An 18,414-nucleotide genomic window follows, 5' to 3' on the forward strand; every position below is an offset into this window, starting at 1 on the left:
CAGATAGTTTCATGTTTATAGTACCACGAGGGGCCGAATGTTCAGCTAATAGCGCTGACCGCTTGAACCTGTGATTGTTTGCAGTGCTAAAGCTCGGTCCGGAGGCCTTCAAGTTTGACAGCGGACTGGAGGCTGTGGCTGTGAGACAGAACGAGAAATACTACATCCTGAGGCCAGAGGTCATCGAGACGTACTGGTACATGTGGAGATTCACCCACGATCCCAAATACAGGCAGTGGGGCTGGGAAGCAGCGCAGGTCAGCAGCTTTTCCATCTTTATCAGAATGAATGAAACGCAGTATCTCTGAAAGTGCTGCTGTGAATCTCTTATAATGATGTGCATTCATGGATTAGACATCTTCTCAAGACATTTTTGATAAAATATTTTGTCTAACACCTGAGAAGCATTTTAAAGGAGATGTTTCCCCTCCCCATTTAAATAAAAGAATAAAAGCTTTGCAGATGAACATTTAAAGAGAAGCAATCATAAATGTTAGTTTTGTTTTAGTATTATTATCCTTATGCGTCCCACTTTATATTAAATGTCTTTAATTGCATGTACTTAGATTAAATGAATAAATACAATAAGTATTACTAAGTTTATAATGTATGGCATAACACTATGGGTGTTATTTAGGGTAAGTTTAGGGACATGTTTGCTGGTATGTGTATGTTTAGGGATGGTTAAAGTTAGGCATGGGATAATAAGTTTCAAGGTATACCACAGTTTGGAAAAGTCAAGGTTTTAAAACCACCCAACTTTTCTGTTATACTGTTCCTACAGTATTTTTTAAGTTATTTTTTTCTTTATAGGACAACAGTGTCTGAAAAGATATAAAAATTGTTTTAAAAAATCTGTTTTTGAAGCTAATGAAGACAGCAGTAGTCAATGATTTATTTAAATTATTTAGCATGTTTACTGTTACAAAATATGTTAAATGTTTCTCAAAGGGAAAAAAGATTTAGTTTTTTACCCAGACATTTCAAAATTATATATTTTAGTGATCACAATACCTTAAAACTGTTAGAATTTTATACAAGGTTACATACCGTCAGAAATATATATTAACTCATGCCTAGTAGTGCCAATAGTGTAATTACAAATTTAATTGCAAAAATTAATTGCAGTGTAATTACATGCATGTATTTAACTAAGCTTAATCATTGTAACAACTGATTAATTTCAGTGTAAGTACATATTGAAACACTCAATATAAAGTTGGACCAACTTATGGCATAAAATAAATTGATTAGTATGAAATGCTTACTGTATTAAAGTAATATTTTATATATAGTATAATTTTATAATTTATATATTTAACATCTTATAACAATAATTAAATACCTTAGATAAAATTACAGCTTTTGAGTTTAATCGTTATAAGTATCATATGAAAATTATATACCAGTGTAACAATGAAGAGTTTTTTTCTTATTTGGAGTTTAAGATTAATGAATACTATAACAAATGTAATGCTCATTTAACTAATGTTAACTAATGGATCTTGTTGTAAATCAGTGGTATGGGAACCCATGGCTTACGAGCCACATGTGGCTATTTGACCAAAAATACATGGCTCTTTAGCGCCTCTGTCTTTAATAATATTTTACAGTTAAAAAATTAGAATCGTCATTAGAAATCAGTTTAAATTTGATCAGTTAAAGTTCATTGGTGCTGTGTATAAAGGTGAATTGTGACTCCAATAAAGGGGAAGCAACTTCTGTTTTTATGGTAACCTTGTGCTTGTAAATTCAAACACAATTCATGGGTGGTGATGGCGAAAAATAAATACTTCCTTATATTGCCCTTTCTTCATTCATGGACTTGCTCAATGTGATGCTTCATATTTGTTTATTTTTGAGTTTTGAATGGACATAAAGATTTAGTTTAAACCTGTATACAGTAATATAGGCACCACTGTGACGCAGTGGGTAGCACAATCCCTTTACAGCAAGAAGGTCGCTGGTTCGAACCCCAGCTGGGTCAGTTGACATTTCTGTGTGGAGTTTGCATGTTCTTATCGTATTCACAAGGGTTTTCTCCGGATGCTCTGGTTTCCCACATAATCCAAAGACTTTCGCTATTGGTAAATTGAATAAGCTAAATTGGCCATAGAGTATGTGTGTGAATGTAAGTATGTATGGGTGTTTCCCAGTGCTGGGTTGTGGCTGGAATGGCGTCCGCTGTGTAAAACATATGCTGGATAAGTTGGCGGTTCATTCCTCTGTGGTGACCCAAGATGAATGAAGGAACTAAGCTAAAAAAATGAATATATATATATATATATATATATATATATATATATATATATATATATATATATATATATATATATATATATATATGTTAAAAATATATAAATAATAATTAAATAATATAAATATAAATATTACCCACTTTGCTAAAAAAGGTTCCCAACCCCTGTTGTAAAGTGTTTCCAGAAGTACTTTATTCACTTCTTAAATTTTTATCATGTGATTTTATCATAAAAATAAAAAATCTGTTTTTAATGCAAATTAAACTGCCTCAGACCCTGTTGTGCTATTCTTTCTGATAAATAAATATGTATTTTAAGATTAAATATATTTTGTCCTGTGTATTTGGGATGCCTTTATTTAATAAGAATCACAAATTTATAAAAATATTAAAACTAATTCTTCTGATTCTAAATCACTGTTCTTAATTATAACAAAATACTGACTTGCTTTTATTGTCCTCGTTTGTACTGTAAGTCTCTTTGTATAAAAGCACTTGCTAAATGAGCGTGTAAATGTAGCAATGATTTAGCATTTAAAAAAACACACTTTTACTGTCAGTTATCGACCATAACATAAAACAAATTATCGCCTTATGTTGTCAGCTAGAATTATAACCCAATAAAACAAACCCTTGTTTAACTGGTGGCAGTACAAAAGCCGTTGATGATTACAGTTGTATATTACTGATTGGTCTATTTATAAAAATTGTCTACAGTACATTTAAAGCATTAACCTGCCTGGGGGACTACAGGTGGAAACTATTACTTTTCCTCTAAGCTGACTCTGTCTTGCCTATGGTTGTTCTAGGTCAAACGTACTGTTGTGCATTGTCCCTGTTTAAGAAACATAATAAAATACTATACTATACTATATTATACTATACTATACTATACTATACTATATTACAACTATAACTATACCCACACAAAGCTGGAGCACAAACAGAAGTGTTCATCCGCCCTCATAAAACTGATATCTCCAGCCATCAGAGTTTAGCCAGATCTCGCAGACAGAATAAGGTCAGACTGTGTGTACGGCACAAGATGTTCTTCAGTATCTAAACCATATCTTATCGCTTTGGTATCCAGCTTCAGTCGCACTCACTTTATCTGTGGCATCTGCTGGTATTAGTCCTGTACCTCTCCTTCTGTATCTGTTCATCCCTTGTTTTTTTCATCCTCGGTTTTCCCGTTATCATCAATCTGTTTTATTTGAGGGTGTGTTTGTGGTTTTGGAAGAGTTTAAAGTCGTCTTGGGAATGGAGCGCCATTGTTTTCCCTCTGATTGGGTGTCATTGTTCTTTGCAATTGGGCTTTCAGTTGATGGTGCCTGGGCTTTTTCTCTTTCCTCCCCATTTCTGTCAAAGGAGAAAGGGAGCGGAATAAAGCTCACTTGTTCCCCTGTTGTTATCGGCTCTTTTCTCCTTCAAATTTGATCATTTTCTGTCTCCAGCTCTCTCTGTGCAGCTCTTTCTTTCCACGTTCTCAAGGTTTCACGTCTCTTTGCGTTGTCTTTAGTGTAGATAAACGCTATTGTGTTGATCTGGTTGGCGTCCACTCTCATCTCCAGAATCGGTTAAGATTATTTTCCCAAGTTCTTACTATATCTCGTCTGGAGTAAGATGGTCAGATAGATTTTGGACAAGTGGTTTGTTATTGTTGGCTTAAAGATATTTTGGTTGTTTGAGCTTTTAAAGTGTTCACAAATAATGTAATTCTCAATTGAAGAGTGATATTAATATTCAGGCAGAATAAGGGTATGTTTGCACAGCGTTTACGTATATGTACTAAAAGCAGATAAGTTTTAGCTTTGTGTTTGGAAAGTTTCTCATTCACTCTACCCCATTGTCAAACAAATCCCTATTCACGCAGATCCACAAAAGCGACTATAAATGCAGAATTATTCATGCCAGGCAAGTCGTTTGACAATGGCACTTTTTGAAGAAAGACTACGTGTTTGTGCACATACAAACATTGTTTTTGTTTTCAAGTATTGAAACCTGTTTTTCAGTTTTCATTTAAATCAACGGTCACAACAAACTAAAGGTTTTCCCTTAGATAAATATTAGATTTATTGAAAACTCTGCTATGTTCATGCCCACTTAGAAAAACTTAGAAAAAGTGTTTTAATCTTTTTCCAAGAAACAATACATTCTTTTTAAACTTGACTAAATAAACATTAACAAACACAAAAATCTTTTTTATATATACAACAGATGAAGAAAGCAGGGTATCTGTAGGGTCTTAAAATCTTTCAATTTCAAAAGCCAAATTTTAGGCTTTAAAGGGGTGGTCCACTACGATATTATATTTTAAACTTCAGTTGATGTGTAATGTAGCTGTGTGAACATAAACAGCATCTCTGAATGTAAAATATTCAAAGTTTAATGCAAAGGGAGACCTTGATTTGTACAGAGTTAGCTTAGCAACGCCTACAATTAACGAATTTTGGGGACTACAAAAAATACTTCCGCCCCCTGTGAGATCACAAAAGTTCGTTATTGCGCATCCCACACTGCGCAGGTAAAGGCCGTGGCCATAGGCGCTGTAACGTTACTGCAGAGAGAGAAATGCCATCCTGCTGTTTCCACAGAGCTGTTCTGTTTCTGTTGTTGGGCTTCCAAATGACACGACCCAAACACAGAAGTGCTTACAGTTCAATATTAATTATGTTCCAGAGAACTATAAAATACATAGCAAGCATGATTTGACAAAACACAGCTTCCAGAATCTCTCCCAGTTCAGTGCTGGATTCAGTTAAAATCTCCTCAAAGATGGAGCAAGGAGACGCTGTGAACTCTGAGTCATGACCTGTAAGTGTTTTTATTTGTTAAAATTGATCATGACATGTACAGTGTCTAGCTTTAACGGTGTGTTGTAGCAAAGATGTAAACAACGGGAAATTATGGTAACCGCTAACGACTTAGCTAACGTTACAAATCTATATTTATCAAACGGCTGTAAACGCACACACACACATACACATACACGCACTCTTGGCCAGCACCTGCGTCTCTCTGTGGGAGACGGCAGAGTTTCTCTCTATAGGCAGCTTTGCTATGCGTTTTACAACCCGGACAATAAAGTCGCAAAAGATATGTGAACGATTCATGTTACTTACACAGGCATATTCCGCATATGCATGAAAGACGTCCTGTAACGCGTTGATTTAAAAAAAATACAGCAATGATTTCCCAACTGGAGTGTAACATCAAAAACAAATCAATCCAGGCTCACAAAGGTCTCATCTCACATCTTGTGCTTTATTCTGTCACCATAGAAAATAACTTAATCCGAGCATGAGAGAAAAAGAACAATAAAAATCTCTCCCGCGCACATGCGCTTCTCGTGTTACAGATACTTCATCGTATACACGCATAAACACACTAAAAGGCACAGAAACAGTTAAAGGAGCCGCATCCCATTTTCACTCGTTACAGACACGTGTTGACTGACTGACTGACTGACTGTTTACACAAAACGCGCGTGCTTGTCAGGGCGTGACGTGGAGCCGATCGGCGAATCACAGCATATTATGATGATGACCAATCAGAGTCACTTGAGGGTGGGCCTTTTAGAGAAACTAGGAAATATGACAGTCGTTTTCATGTTAGCTGAGTAGCTGTGTATAATCAAAGTGAGATTTATGAAAAAATAACACGATTTCCTTCAAGTTAAACATGAGCACACATTGCTTTGCATCTTATTAACACAACCAAGCCTTAAAAATAACATTCTGGACCACCCCTTTAAAAAGTTAAATCCACTGAGATATTGTGTTGTAGGTAGGCATGGGTTGATAACCCATGGGTGTAATCACAATATCATGAAATTTTTTATCCAAGGTTATCATACCGTCAGAATCGTATACCGACTCATGCCTAGCTGTAGGTCTTATATCATTTTAAATGGGTCTTAATTTTCCTTTGTCTATGCAAAGCTAGACCCCTTCTATATAGCTTATAACACCCTTTCAATCACTAACAATATATTTCAATAAAAGTTTTAAGAAGCGTTTATTAACTGACTTTATTTACTTATTAATATGGTTTAATTATATTCCTCACAATAACACTTGACTTTATTGTTTTTTTAAGGTTTTAACTTTGTTATTTAAAAAAAAAAACTTTGGAGTTTAGCCTTGTGTAAGTCTGAAATTTAATTCATTATGGTCTTAAAGTCGTAAAAAGTCCTAAATTTGACTTTATGAAATCTGCAGAAACCCTGAGAGAGGCATCACTGCATTAGATGGAAATTATATTTCCTAAAAGTTTAGCTTGATCATATTCTTAAATGACTTTTTTTCTAGTTTATACATCACTGCTTATAGGACTCATGTCAAAGTTGCATTGTTTGATTTGTGGCTGATTTGATCAAATATTTCAAAGATAGTTTGACTGAAATATGAACACAACTTGGAGCAAAAGATATCAGCACAATCCAAAAAATGGCGGATTGCTTAACCATACTTGTTTTTTGTGTCATAGTTGTGATTAGGGATGCACATATTGTTTCAGCATTGATATTGCAATGTGCGCATCCGCAATAGTCACTACGCAAATATATGCACTGCCCAGTCTGAATTATAGTTGACCTGCAGCTACAGAATTGAATTTAATTGCTGTATTTATACTGAATTTAAGATTTCTGCAATAAAAAAAATTCTTACATTTCAAAGCAAAAACAAGATTATTTCACTTACCACATAGGCAGATAATTTCCATAAAACTCTTAATTTTGACTTATTTCTTCTGAAGTTTGGGGTTGGCGGGGTGTAATACATGAAGGTGGATTCAGATGAAGGCAGATTCACCCTGCTTTGACTAAACTCTTGGCATTTCTAATTTACTTGATCCTAATGATCTAAGGCAGTGGTTCTCAAAGTGGGGGTCGGGACCCCCTGGGGGGTCGCGGGACAATGACAAGGGGTCGCTTGGTGATTTCCAAAATTTAAATAAATTTTATTCAACTATTTGAATTGTCATATGTTATTCATAACCCACAGAAGATTAATAGTTGCGTTAAAGAAACAACAACACACAAACAAAAATCAGCCATCAGCTTTTAATTTTTATATTAAAATGTAATTAAATTAAAAAATGACCAAAAAAAACATTATATGTTGCATTTATGTGTTGTCAATATGCTCATGTTTATATGGGCCTATAGTTGTGTCTGCAACGTTTATATATTTACAGTATAACCACTTTGAAAAATGGGGTTCGCGAGTCACTGACATTGTTATTTTGGGGGTCGCGGGCTGAAAAGTTTGGGAACCCCTGATCTAAGGGATCTGTTAAGCTTGTATTTAGTGAGCATATCTGTAATGTGTTGAGGTCCTAGGCCATTTAGTGATTTATAGACAAGTAGAAATACTTTAAAATCTATTTAGAATGTAACTGGAAGCCAGTGTAAAGACCTGAGGACAGGTGTGATGTGCTCTGATTTTCTGGTTCTGGTTTCTGAAATGCGTCTAATTGAAGCAGATATTTATTTGTTTGGAGTGCCTGGTGCTATTTTGACTCCTTACTACTAATTTTATACCATTACATATTTGCAGATAAACCAAGTGCATACATTTCAGCACATAACAGTGTTTTGGATTTTCAGCAAATATATGCAGTATAAATGTCATAAATGGTGTTAACGGATAGCTGTGGAGTAAATACTGTTTCAGATGATAAAACAAGTGCCCTACGTTCTGAAAAATAAAGGTTTTTAAAGATGTAAGATGAGCTGAAGTAATCTAAATGGAAATGAGGGGAGGAGGAGTTGGATCTCTGTTGAATGGGTTAATATAGGGCTGGATCAGGCCAGCTGCTGTTGAGGTGAGTCTTGAGCGCAGCAGCTGTTTCAGGCCGATCTGCTGCAGGTAGGTGAACACATCATGCCATGTTTTCCTGGCACAGATGGCTTGCATCACTCGTGCCTGCAGAGGCTGAAGCAGCGCTAATGGAGCATTATTGGTTCTTGGAGTAGCGGGCCAGAAAAACAGAGCAGCATGGTATATATTTTTCCTATTTCTGGCTTGTCATTACTGCGGGTACACCGTCATGCGCTGATTTGATTTGCAGTCATAAAATGGTGATTAGGGCAGCGTTTCACTTGATATTGCCCATACTGTATAGATAATCTTTCTGAGCTGAGGCACAGGAAAAAGTACATCTGGAAGTGAGCTAGCCTGAGTTGTTCGTCAGCTGGTTGATGTTTTTATTAGAAACTGAGAGATATTACATGCTTTAATCGAGTTTGGGAATCACTGATGAAAAAAGTACATGACTTCAACAGAAAAGACACGGTCATGACTCAAGCGTCTTTTAAAAACCCTTTCCAGCAAATGTTCAGACGCGATCTTCTCTCCAGAACATCATGTGTTTACATGTCTCAGAGTTTAAGACATTTTTCATTAAGATCATGTATTGAGGATTGAGAATCAGACGGCTGCGCAAAGTTTTCTTTTGGACATTCTAAAGATTCTCAATAGGGTTCCGGTCTGGTCTTAGCCTGTACATGTGTAAAAATGTAAAAGCATGTGATGTCTCATGCTTCTAATTCTAATTGGATTAATCCTGGTATAATTATCTTGGATTAAGCCCATGACACCAGGGAAGTAAAAAATCCATTGATGGAATAACCTGGTCTTTCAGTACATATACAGTTGAAGTCCAATACAGTTGAATTATTAGCCCCCTGTTTATTTTTTTTAAAGGAGAGAAAATTTTTCAACACATTTCTAAACAAATTAGTTTTAATAACTCATTTCTTCTTCATGACAGTAAATAATATTTGACTAGATATTTTTCAAGACTCTTCTATACTGCTTAAAGTGACATTTAAAGGCTTAATTGGGTTAATTAGGTTAACTAGGCAGGTTAGGGTAATTTGGCAAGTTAGTATAACAATGGTTTGTTCTGTAGACTATCAAAAATATAGCTTAAAGGGGCTAATAATTTTGCCCTCAAAATGTTATAAAAAAATAATAAAAACGGCTTTTGCTCTAGCTGAAATAAAACAAATAAGACTTTCTCCAAAAGAAAAAATATTAGGCGACATGTTGTGGAAATTTCCTTGCTCTGTTTAAAATAATTAGGGAAATATTTAAAAAAAGAAAAACAAAAACAAAGGGGGGCTAATAATTCTGACTTCAGCTGTACATACCATTTCTGAACCTTGATCTGACCAACTGTAGCATGCCCAGATCTCAGCAAAGGTACCAACTTGTATGGTCTGCACTAGGCATGATGGTTGCAAAACTTGATCCACCTCTCTTGTTATCCTGATCGACCCATCATCACTCTGGAACAGGGTAAATCTGGACTCATCAGATCACATGACCTTCTTCCATTGCTCCAGACTTCAATCTTTATGCTCCCTAGAAAATTGAAGCCTTTTTTCTTGATTAACTTCACTGATAAATGTTTTTCTTAAGGCTACACAGCTGTTTAGTCTCAATCGCCTGAGTTGCGCATTGGAATGTGGAAAAATACTCTGTTTCATAATGTATTTTTTTCTTTTTTTCTTTTTTTGTGATTGGCGATTGCAGTCATTCAAGATTTTTCTCTGATCATATAAACTACTAGTCAGTTTTTATGTTTTTTTTTTTTTAAGAAAATTATTCTGTACATCAGGGCGGCATTTATTAAATGTGAAATATTTATTAAATTTTTAAACAACTGCTTCTTTATTGTATGTAGTTTCAAATGAAATTTTTACTCCAGTCATTATTGCTTTTTTTACTAGTTCATTAATAATAATATTAACAATAATAATAATCAATATTATTTATATTAGGGTGATTTCTGAAGGACTCTGAAGACTGTAGTAATGAAGCTGAAACTTAATTTTTAAAATCACTGGAATAAATGATTGAGTTAAATGATAAACTACTTCTGAACAATTATTTTATAGTGCAATAACATTTTACAATTTTACTATTATGCCAATAATTAGGTCATTTTTCACGACCACAGGAAGTGCCCTCTGACATTATTTGTTAGAGAAATTAGTTGTTTAAGGAATGGGAATCTACTCTCTACATCTGTTAAAGTTAATTAACTTGTTACCAACTGAAGCATAAGCATCCATGCTCTAATTATCTATTGGGATTATCCTACCCATTTGCCTAGTTAAATCCAGGTTGTGATTTTTGTTCTTTTCTTTTTTCTCTACATTTAAATAAGAAATATTAAACAGAAATATTTTGTTGAATATTGGACCTGTCAGTATCCAGTGTCAAATGATACTTAAGAAATGCTGAATCATCCTATATATATAATTATTTTCTCAAGCTTTAACAAAACATTTTGTAAAATAAAGGTTGTAATCCCCCCCCCCCCCAATATATATATAATATATATATATATATATATATATATATATATATATATATATATATATATATATATATATATATATATATATATAAGCACTATATATATAAAATTTAAATAAATTATTACAGACATAACATGATAATACAGATCAATATTCTGATACATTTATAGTGGTCTTTTACATAAATATGAAACCAAACCATATTGGTGATCACAGTTAAACCTGTTTGCACAGATTTCTTTATATAAATCAGTTAAAGGAGAAGTCTTCATCTTCTCAAAATATGTGATCATAGGTTGCCATGTCTCGTAAAATTTTTGGACAGATCCCTTCATTAAATACTTAATTTACTTTAATTTCAAATATAAAATCAGATCACACATCCACATTGAAGCTTTAGGTGAAGCTGCTGAATTCCAATCAAGTAGTATTCTTCTCCTTCCTAACAAAGTAGCGAAGGTGATAACATTTTTTTTCTTGTTTGTTAAAGATATCTTGTGTTTTGGTACACCAAAAATAGCTAACTCAACACCAGGTTTTAGTATTTCTTACTAATATTAATAATGAAACTGTTTTGCTGCTTCATATTTCTGAGCAAACTGCTATTTTTTTCAGAATTATTTCATGAATTAAAAGTAAAATATAATAATATTGTCTTCAGTGTTACAAACTAAATGACCCTGAGTGTAAGTCATATTCTATATATGAATACAATGTCTTTCTCTTCTGCAGGCTATAGATAAGCACTGTCGAGTGAGCGGAGGTTTCTCTGGTGTGAAAGACGTCTACTCCTCCAATCCCACCTATGATGACGTCCAGCAGAGCTTCTTCCTGGCTGAAACGCTCAAGTAAAGAATCAGCTCATTTACTCACACTCATTTACTCTCTCATGATCTCTTTCAGTTCGTTATGCGAGTATGCATTAGAACTACATATTATACCAGGCCCGTAGCCAGCCTATTAAAAGAGGTGGTTCTTTTCTCCTCAAGAAGTGGACCACTTTGCAGTTATTCTCCTCATTTTCTATTAAATAAGAGTTTCAAATGTTGCATTTTAGTGACATTTTAAGCACAAATTTTTGGATGAGCTTGTCGGATGGTCATCATGACCACACTTTTTGCTGCAACAAGTATATTTCCTACATTTTTGTCAAGTGCTTCTCAAACTATTTTATGTTTACAAAAATGTGTTTATTTACGAATGTAAATTTAAAATGTACGTTATAACGTTACAATTTAAAGTACAAATGTTTAACAAAAAAATAAGTGAAATGCTCATTTATCATCCATCAATAAAAAAAACAATTAGCAATCTGTTTAAAACTTGTTTTACAGAGGTGGTCCACTATGTTATCATATTTTAAACTTTAGTTGATGTGTAATGTAGCTGTGTGAACATAAACAACATCTCTGAATGAATGACGCTCAAAGTTCAATGTAAAGGGAGACAGTGGCTTTTACAGAGTTAACTTAGGTTTTTTTTTCCAAGCACATACTGCACAACCAAGGGGTGTGGCCAGAGGCGCTGTAATGTTACAGCAGAGAAAGCTAAAATGCGTCCAAACGCTGCTATTTCCACAGAGCTTCTCTGTTTCTGTATTTGGGCTTCCAAATGACACGACACAAAGACAGAAGTGCTTACAGTTCAGTATTAATTTTGTTCCAGAGAATTATAAAATACATAGCAAGCATGATTTGACAAAACAGCTTCCAGAATCTCTCCCAGTTCAGTGCTGGATTCGGTTAAAATCTCCTCAAAGAAGGAGCAGCTCCAACAAGCAAAAGCTGTGGACTCACAACCTGTAAGTGTTTTTATTTGTTAAAAATTAATCATGACATGCACAGTGTCTAGCTTTAACCGTATGCTGTAGCTAAGATGTAAACAACAGGAAATGGTGTTTGGCACCGCTAACAATTTTAATTCACCAGCGCGTGCGTGTCTCCCAATAAGCAGCTTTTCTGTGTGTTCTACATCTCAGGAAATGATCTTGCAAGAGATATGTGGACGATTCATATTACTTACATTTGCATATTCCGAATATATGTGAAAGACGTTGTGTAACATGTTGAGTTAGGTAATAAAATATAGGAGAGCTCTCCTAACTCGTGTTGCAGCAGAAAAATCAACCAAAGCTCACACAGGTCACATCCCACATCTTGTGCTTTATTCTTCTGTCAGTGGTGTCACTTTACATACAATGGTGATCACTCTTAAAGAAGCCACACCCCATTTTCACTCGTTATAGACACTAGTTACATTTTATTTTAGACAGCGTGCATGAGGTTGACTGACTGTTTACACAGCACAAAAGCGCGTGCTTGTGCGTGGTGTGATGTGGAGCCGATCCGCGAATTACAGCACATTATGATAGATGACCAATCAGAGTCACTTGAGGGCGGGTCTTTCGGAGAAGCTTGGAAATATGACAGCCATTTTCATGTTAGCTGAGTAGCTGTATTGACCTTATTCTAAAATGCGGAAGTGCGCCTGTTATTGCGATTGTTTTAGAACTTCAGATTTAGTTGCCTATGGGAGAAATGACTAGTAATTATAAACGGCAGAAAATGGTCAAACTACTTGCTCTACAAACAAATGTTTGCATGACTATACAGACCAAGTAGAATATTATATAAAGAAAATGTCAGTTTGCAACATCAAACAGTGAAACAAGCCGGTTTTAATGTTTAAAAATGAATGGAAGTGAATGAGACCTGAAGTCTCCAGCCAAAAAGATTCAAATGGCTGCGCCCACTAGTCGGCTAAGAATAAGGTGAATATAATCAAAGTGAGATTTATGAAAAAATAACAATGTGATTTCCTTCAAGTGAAACATGAGCACACATTGCTTTGCATCTTATAAACACACCTAAGCCTTAAAATTACGTTCTGGACAACCCCTTTAAATTCAAAACTGTAGCCTACAGGCAAATAACATCTGGCCAGCTCATTTCCTCAGTCAGAATTAGTCAATTTAAATAATAATTAATAATTACATTTGTCTTAAAGCTTTTTTTCTATCAGTTATTTTAAAAATCTGTTTCAAACTTCAGACAAAAGAGCTTATATATGGGCCAAATTCTGAACTTTGTAAGGGAGTGGGTCTTTTGAACCACTCGAATCTCCCTGCGCCTGTACACAACATAATAATATAATCCCAGTGAGCGGCAGGCTCTGTAATTCTTAGTTAAACAAGGTGGTGTAAATTGAACTGAGAAAGAGAGCCAGTCGTTACTGCCACCTGCTGGTGTGATTGAAACATTACAGCTTTCTTTAATTCTGTAAATGTTCTGTGATTTTCTAGATATCTGTACCTGCTGTTCTCCAGTGACGAGCTGCTTCCTCTGGAGAACTGGGTGTTCAACACGGAGGCTCATCCTCTGCCCGTCCTGCACCTGGGCAACATCACCCTGCCGGGCAGCGAGAGCCAGCGGTAGAGAGGACAGACAGGGGGGCGCTCTCCCCCTCAACCGCCCCTTTACTGAACACCTCCCTCCTCCTGAAAGACAGCAGAGGAGAGAACTGAACCCCACAACCACTGTCTCCTCCTGCACTGTGAATCATGGGACTGCAGTGAACGCAGGAGACCCCATCATGTCTCTCTATCTCTCTCTCTCTCATGTATTCTCTGAACGACAAACTGGTGGATTGATCAATTAGCGGACAAAAAAGACGCGCGTTTCTCACCAGGGAAGGATTTTATCAAGATTGTTCTATTTGTTTTTCTCCAGTTTGGTGGCGTTTCATGACTTGGTGGATGAATGCTTTTCGGACCAGCCTCTTTCGCTTTCCGAGACGGCAGATGTGGCCTCCTGTGATTTCCTTTTCTGGGCACACGGGGATGTTCAGGATTTCTTCTCAACGTCTCGTTCTTGAGGTTAGCGGGTAAATTATGGACATGTGCTGCTGTCGAACAGCTGTGAAATCTTCACCACCGTCATTCCAGAAATCCTGCGCTTTCAGTGTTTCTCCATTCACGTCTTCTCCTCAGAAAGTACTGCTTTCTGATTGGTGGATGGGTTTGTTTCGGCTCTCTATGAATCAGTAACACTTGAAGCAGAAGTCGCAGCTCTTTCAATGCTAATGCTATCGGTTGTCACCATTTGTTTTCATTTGTCAATAGTGCCGCTTTGTTAGACCAGACCAGATTTTTTTTTCAGCAGCTGAGATTCACCACTAATCATAGCCAACGAGATAGAGATTTATATATTATAAATATATGGGGTTTAGAGTTCAGAAAATACACTGTGTGTGTGTGTGTGTGTGTGCGTGTGTGTACAAGAAGCTCAGAGTCGGTAAAACACAAACTAGATATTTTGCATACAACTTAACAACAATGCCAATGATGTAGGTTTTGTCACGGGACGAATGATGTTCAACTGCGGTCGTTTGTTTTATTTTCAGGTTGTCATTCCAGTTTCTGGTTTTCATTAAAAGCTAAAGCATATCTCTGAAGATCTCATGTGAGTTTTAGCGTGACTTATTCCCTGATGTGTTTTCTCAAACACCGACTCCTGACATCAGATGAGTTTGAGCAAACACAACCTGCAGCCAGTCCTAATCAAGTATTTCATTTGCTTTTATTTATTTATTTCTTTTGGCTTAATAGACCTTTAATGAATATTGATTCAGTCTCTTTTTGAAGACGCTTTCAGCCTTATTCTGCTCTTTTTTTTATTTTCAAGTGTGTAAAATGGCACATTCACAGAACATGTAGTCCACACGCAGAAGGAAAAGCTGATTATTTCCTCTAAGCTCTGTTTGAGGATCAATCCATCTCAAAGCACCGTTGATGAGATGCTGGGTGCCATCGATCAGCTCTTTTTCTCTCTTTGCTTTCAGTTCCTGTCTGAAGGAGACCCGTGTGTGCTCTCCTCTCCTCTAGGTGGCAGCAGTGGCGTCCGAAGTGTGTCATTTCAGTTCTTTTCTCCCACAGTAACATGACTTTGACTAATGGTGAGTGAAGCCCAGGCAAACGCTCTTCCCTGTTGTTACTGGGTGGGTTTTGAAAAAGCTGTGTTCTGTATTTGTATTTTTACTGAACAAAGAAGACAACAAAATATTGTAAATATGTTTAAAAGGACACAAATTCAATAAAGATGTTACAAAAAAGTGAACAGGATAAAGCAAACGCCTTTATTGTGCAGTCTTTTCTTTATGGCCTTTCTAGATGACGCTTTTTTGTGAAAATCCATGTTATCGATTTAATTAATGTTAATATTTTAAAAGGTCACCTCAAAATATTGCTAGTAATACACCCTCATGCCAAGATGTAGGTGACTTTTTTCTTCAGTAGAACGTTTTGAGATTGTGAGCAAAAATCTGGGTCTTAAATACTTTTAACCACTTTTAAAAATACTTTTTTAAACTGCTACCATCTAGTATGGCAGTGTTTCTCAACCACGTTCCTGGAGGACCACTAACACTGCATGTTTTGGATGTCTCCTTTGTCACAGCCATTACTGGTCTTTCAGTCTCTGCTAATGAGCTGATGATCTGAATCAGGTGTGTTTGTTTAGAGAGACACGGTAAATGTGCAGAGCTGGTGGTTCTCCAGGAGCGGGGTTAAGAAACACTGTTTTATACTATAGTTTTTAAATATTAGGTGGCATGGTGGCATTTGCATGTTCTCCCTGTGTTTGTGTGGGTTTTCTCTGAGTGTTTTGGTTTCCCCCACAGTCTAAAGACATGCGCTATAGGGGAATTGAATAAACTAAATTGGCTGTAGTGTGTGTGTGTGAATGTGCGAGTGTATGGATGTTTCCCAGTACTGTGTTTTGGCTGGAAGGGCATCCACTGTGTAAAACATATGTTAGAAAAGTTGGTAGTTCATTCAGCTGTGGTGAATTCCGATAAATTAGGGACTTAGCCAAAGGAGAATGAATGATTGTATAAATTACAGTAAAATGTTAAACAGGGTGAGGCAGTGGCGCAGTAGGTAGTGTTGTCGCCTCACAGCAGGAAGGTCGTGGGTTGCTGGTTCGAGCCTCGGCTCAGTTGGCGTTTCTGTGTGGAGTTTGTATGTTCTCCCTGCGTTCGCGTGGGTTTCCTCCGGGTGCTCCGGTTTCCCCCACAGTCCAAAGACGTGGTACAGGTGAATTGGGTAGGCTAAATTGTCTGTTGTGTATGACTGTGTGTGAATGAGTGTGTGTGGATGTTTCCCAAAGATGGGTTGCGGCTGGAAGGGGATCCGCTGCGTAAAAACGTGCTGGATAAGTTGACGGTTCTTTCCGCTGTGGCGACTCCAGATTAATAAAGGGAATAAGCCGACAAGAAAATGAATGAATAGTAGTGAAAATTATAATAATAATAATAAAAGTGAAAAGATAATAATGATAATATTAGTGAAAATAATAGTGAAAATGAAAATAATGATATAAGTAAAAATATTAATAATAGTGAAAAAATAATGATGAAAATGATATAGTAAAAAATGATAATAGTGAAAAATGATGATAATATTAGAGAAAATAATAATAATAATGAAATAATAATAGTGAAAATGATTTATTGCACGCCTCTCGCTAGTGCCCATATACAGCCATATTGCACTGATACTCGTGTGATATTGCTCATATATTGGTGCTCTACCAATAAAAACTGTTCTTGGTTTAATCTTTATAAAAGTTTTACCTTGTAATCTTTTTACAATCCTGAAGGACGTGAAATTCATTGATCTAAAGCTATGAAGCCTGTAGCTTTTATAGGAACATCCTCAGTATTTAGCTTGAAACAAGCAACAGCGCATACGTTTCCGTTGTCTCAGTAATAATAACATTTAGCCGTGCTGTGTGTTTGTTTGAAGGCCTTCATGCTCTTGTGCTCTTGGCAGCACACGCTGATATTATAGGTCGTGGTGAACTGGCACATCACCCTGCTCTTCTTCTTCACGTCATCAGCAAATACCACTTCACATATGGTTTTGTTCTCTGGATTTAGCAGAAACAGCAGATTTGAGGGGAGAAATTCCTCTTTTTTTTGTGTGTGTGTGTGTGTGTGTGTGTGTGTGTGTCGGGACAGGATGGCTGGCTGGCTGACAGAGGTCGTGATCTGAGTGTCATTTGCCCTCTTTCAACAACTCTTAGTGACACACTGTGACCCCATGGATCATCTGCTGAATACATGCTGACTGATCTCTGCCTTCATATCTGAATAAGACCACTAGCGGAAATGTATTGTACATTTTACTAATGAAATATGCAGTTGTTTTGTTTTTAAGAACTTAATTTTACCATTGCATTATTATAACAGGAATAAGAACAAATGGTAAATCTTATTCTCAGCAAGCTTCATTTATAAATTAAGTGACTCTACTGAAAAACTATTTATAAAAAATGAGGTAAATAAAGATTGTTATTGTGCTTATCAATATCCTGGATCTTAAGTTCTCCCAATGGCACCACTTTATAGTCAATGGCTTTATAAAAATTTTAGTCATTTACATGACTTGTAATTGTTTTAAGTGCATTTGGGGGGTGAAACACACACACACACACACACACACACACACACACACACACATATATATATATATATATATATATATATATATATATATATATATATATATATATATATACATATACATACATACACACACACACACATATATATATATATATATATATATATATATATACACACACACATATATATAAATTTATACATATATGTGTATGTATATATATATATATATATATATATATATATATATATATATATATGTGTTTGTGTCTTTTATTATTATATTTTATTTTAAATTAAATTTATTATATATATTTATATTATTACATTATTTTAGGTATAATATAACCCTTAGGTCAGA

The 18,414-nt window shown here is 35.7% G+C and overlaps 1 protein-coding gene and 1 long non-coding RNA gene across 3 annotated transcripts in view; one reads left to right on the plus strand and one right to left on the minus strand.

Annotated features, from left to right (window-relative positions):
• Positions 1–15,720, plus strand: part of man1a2 (mannosidase, alpha, class 1A, member 2) — a 214,567-nt gene extending 198,847 nt beyond the window's left edge. Inside the window, exons 12-14 of one of the 2 annotated variants that reach the window (NM_001256622.1) lie at positions 85–257; positions 11,325–11,440; positions 13,894–14,570. In NM_001256622.1, the coding sequence (NP_001243551.1) occupies positions 85–257; positions 11,325–11,440; positions 13,894–14,026 (422 nt within the window). In that variant the 3' untranslated portion in view covers positions 14,027–14,570. Of the gene's footprint in view, positions 1–84; positions 258–11,324; positions 11,441–13,893 lie in introns of both variants that reach the window. The other variant, XM_005167537.5, reaches the window with a different exon arrangement.
• LOC141376109 (uncharacterized) overlaps positions 1–18,414 on the minus strand; it is a 607,180-nt gene that overhangs the window by 217,420 nt on the left and 371,346 nt on the right. The gene's annotated exons all lie outside the window — the stretch shown is intronic.

The sequence above is a fragment of the Danio rerio genome, chromosome 9 (assembly GCF_049306965.1).
Source record: "Danio rerio strain Tuebingen ecotype United States chromosome 9, GRCz12tu, whole genome shotgun sequence".
In the NCBI taxonomy this organism is placed as follows: Eukaryota; Metazoa; Chordata; class Actinopteri; order Cypriniformes; family Danionidae; genus Danio; species Danio rerio.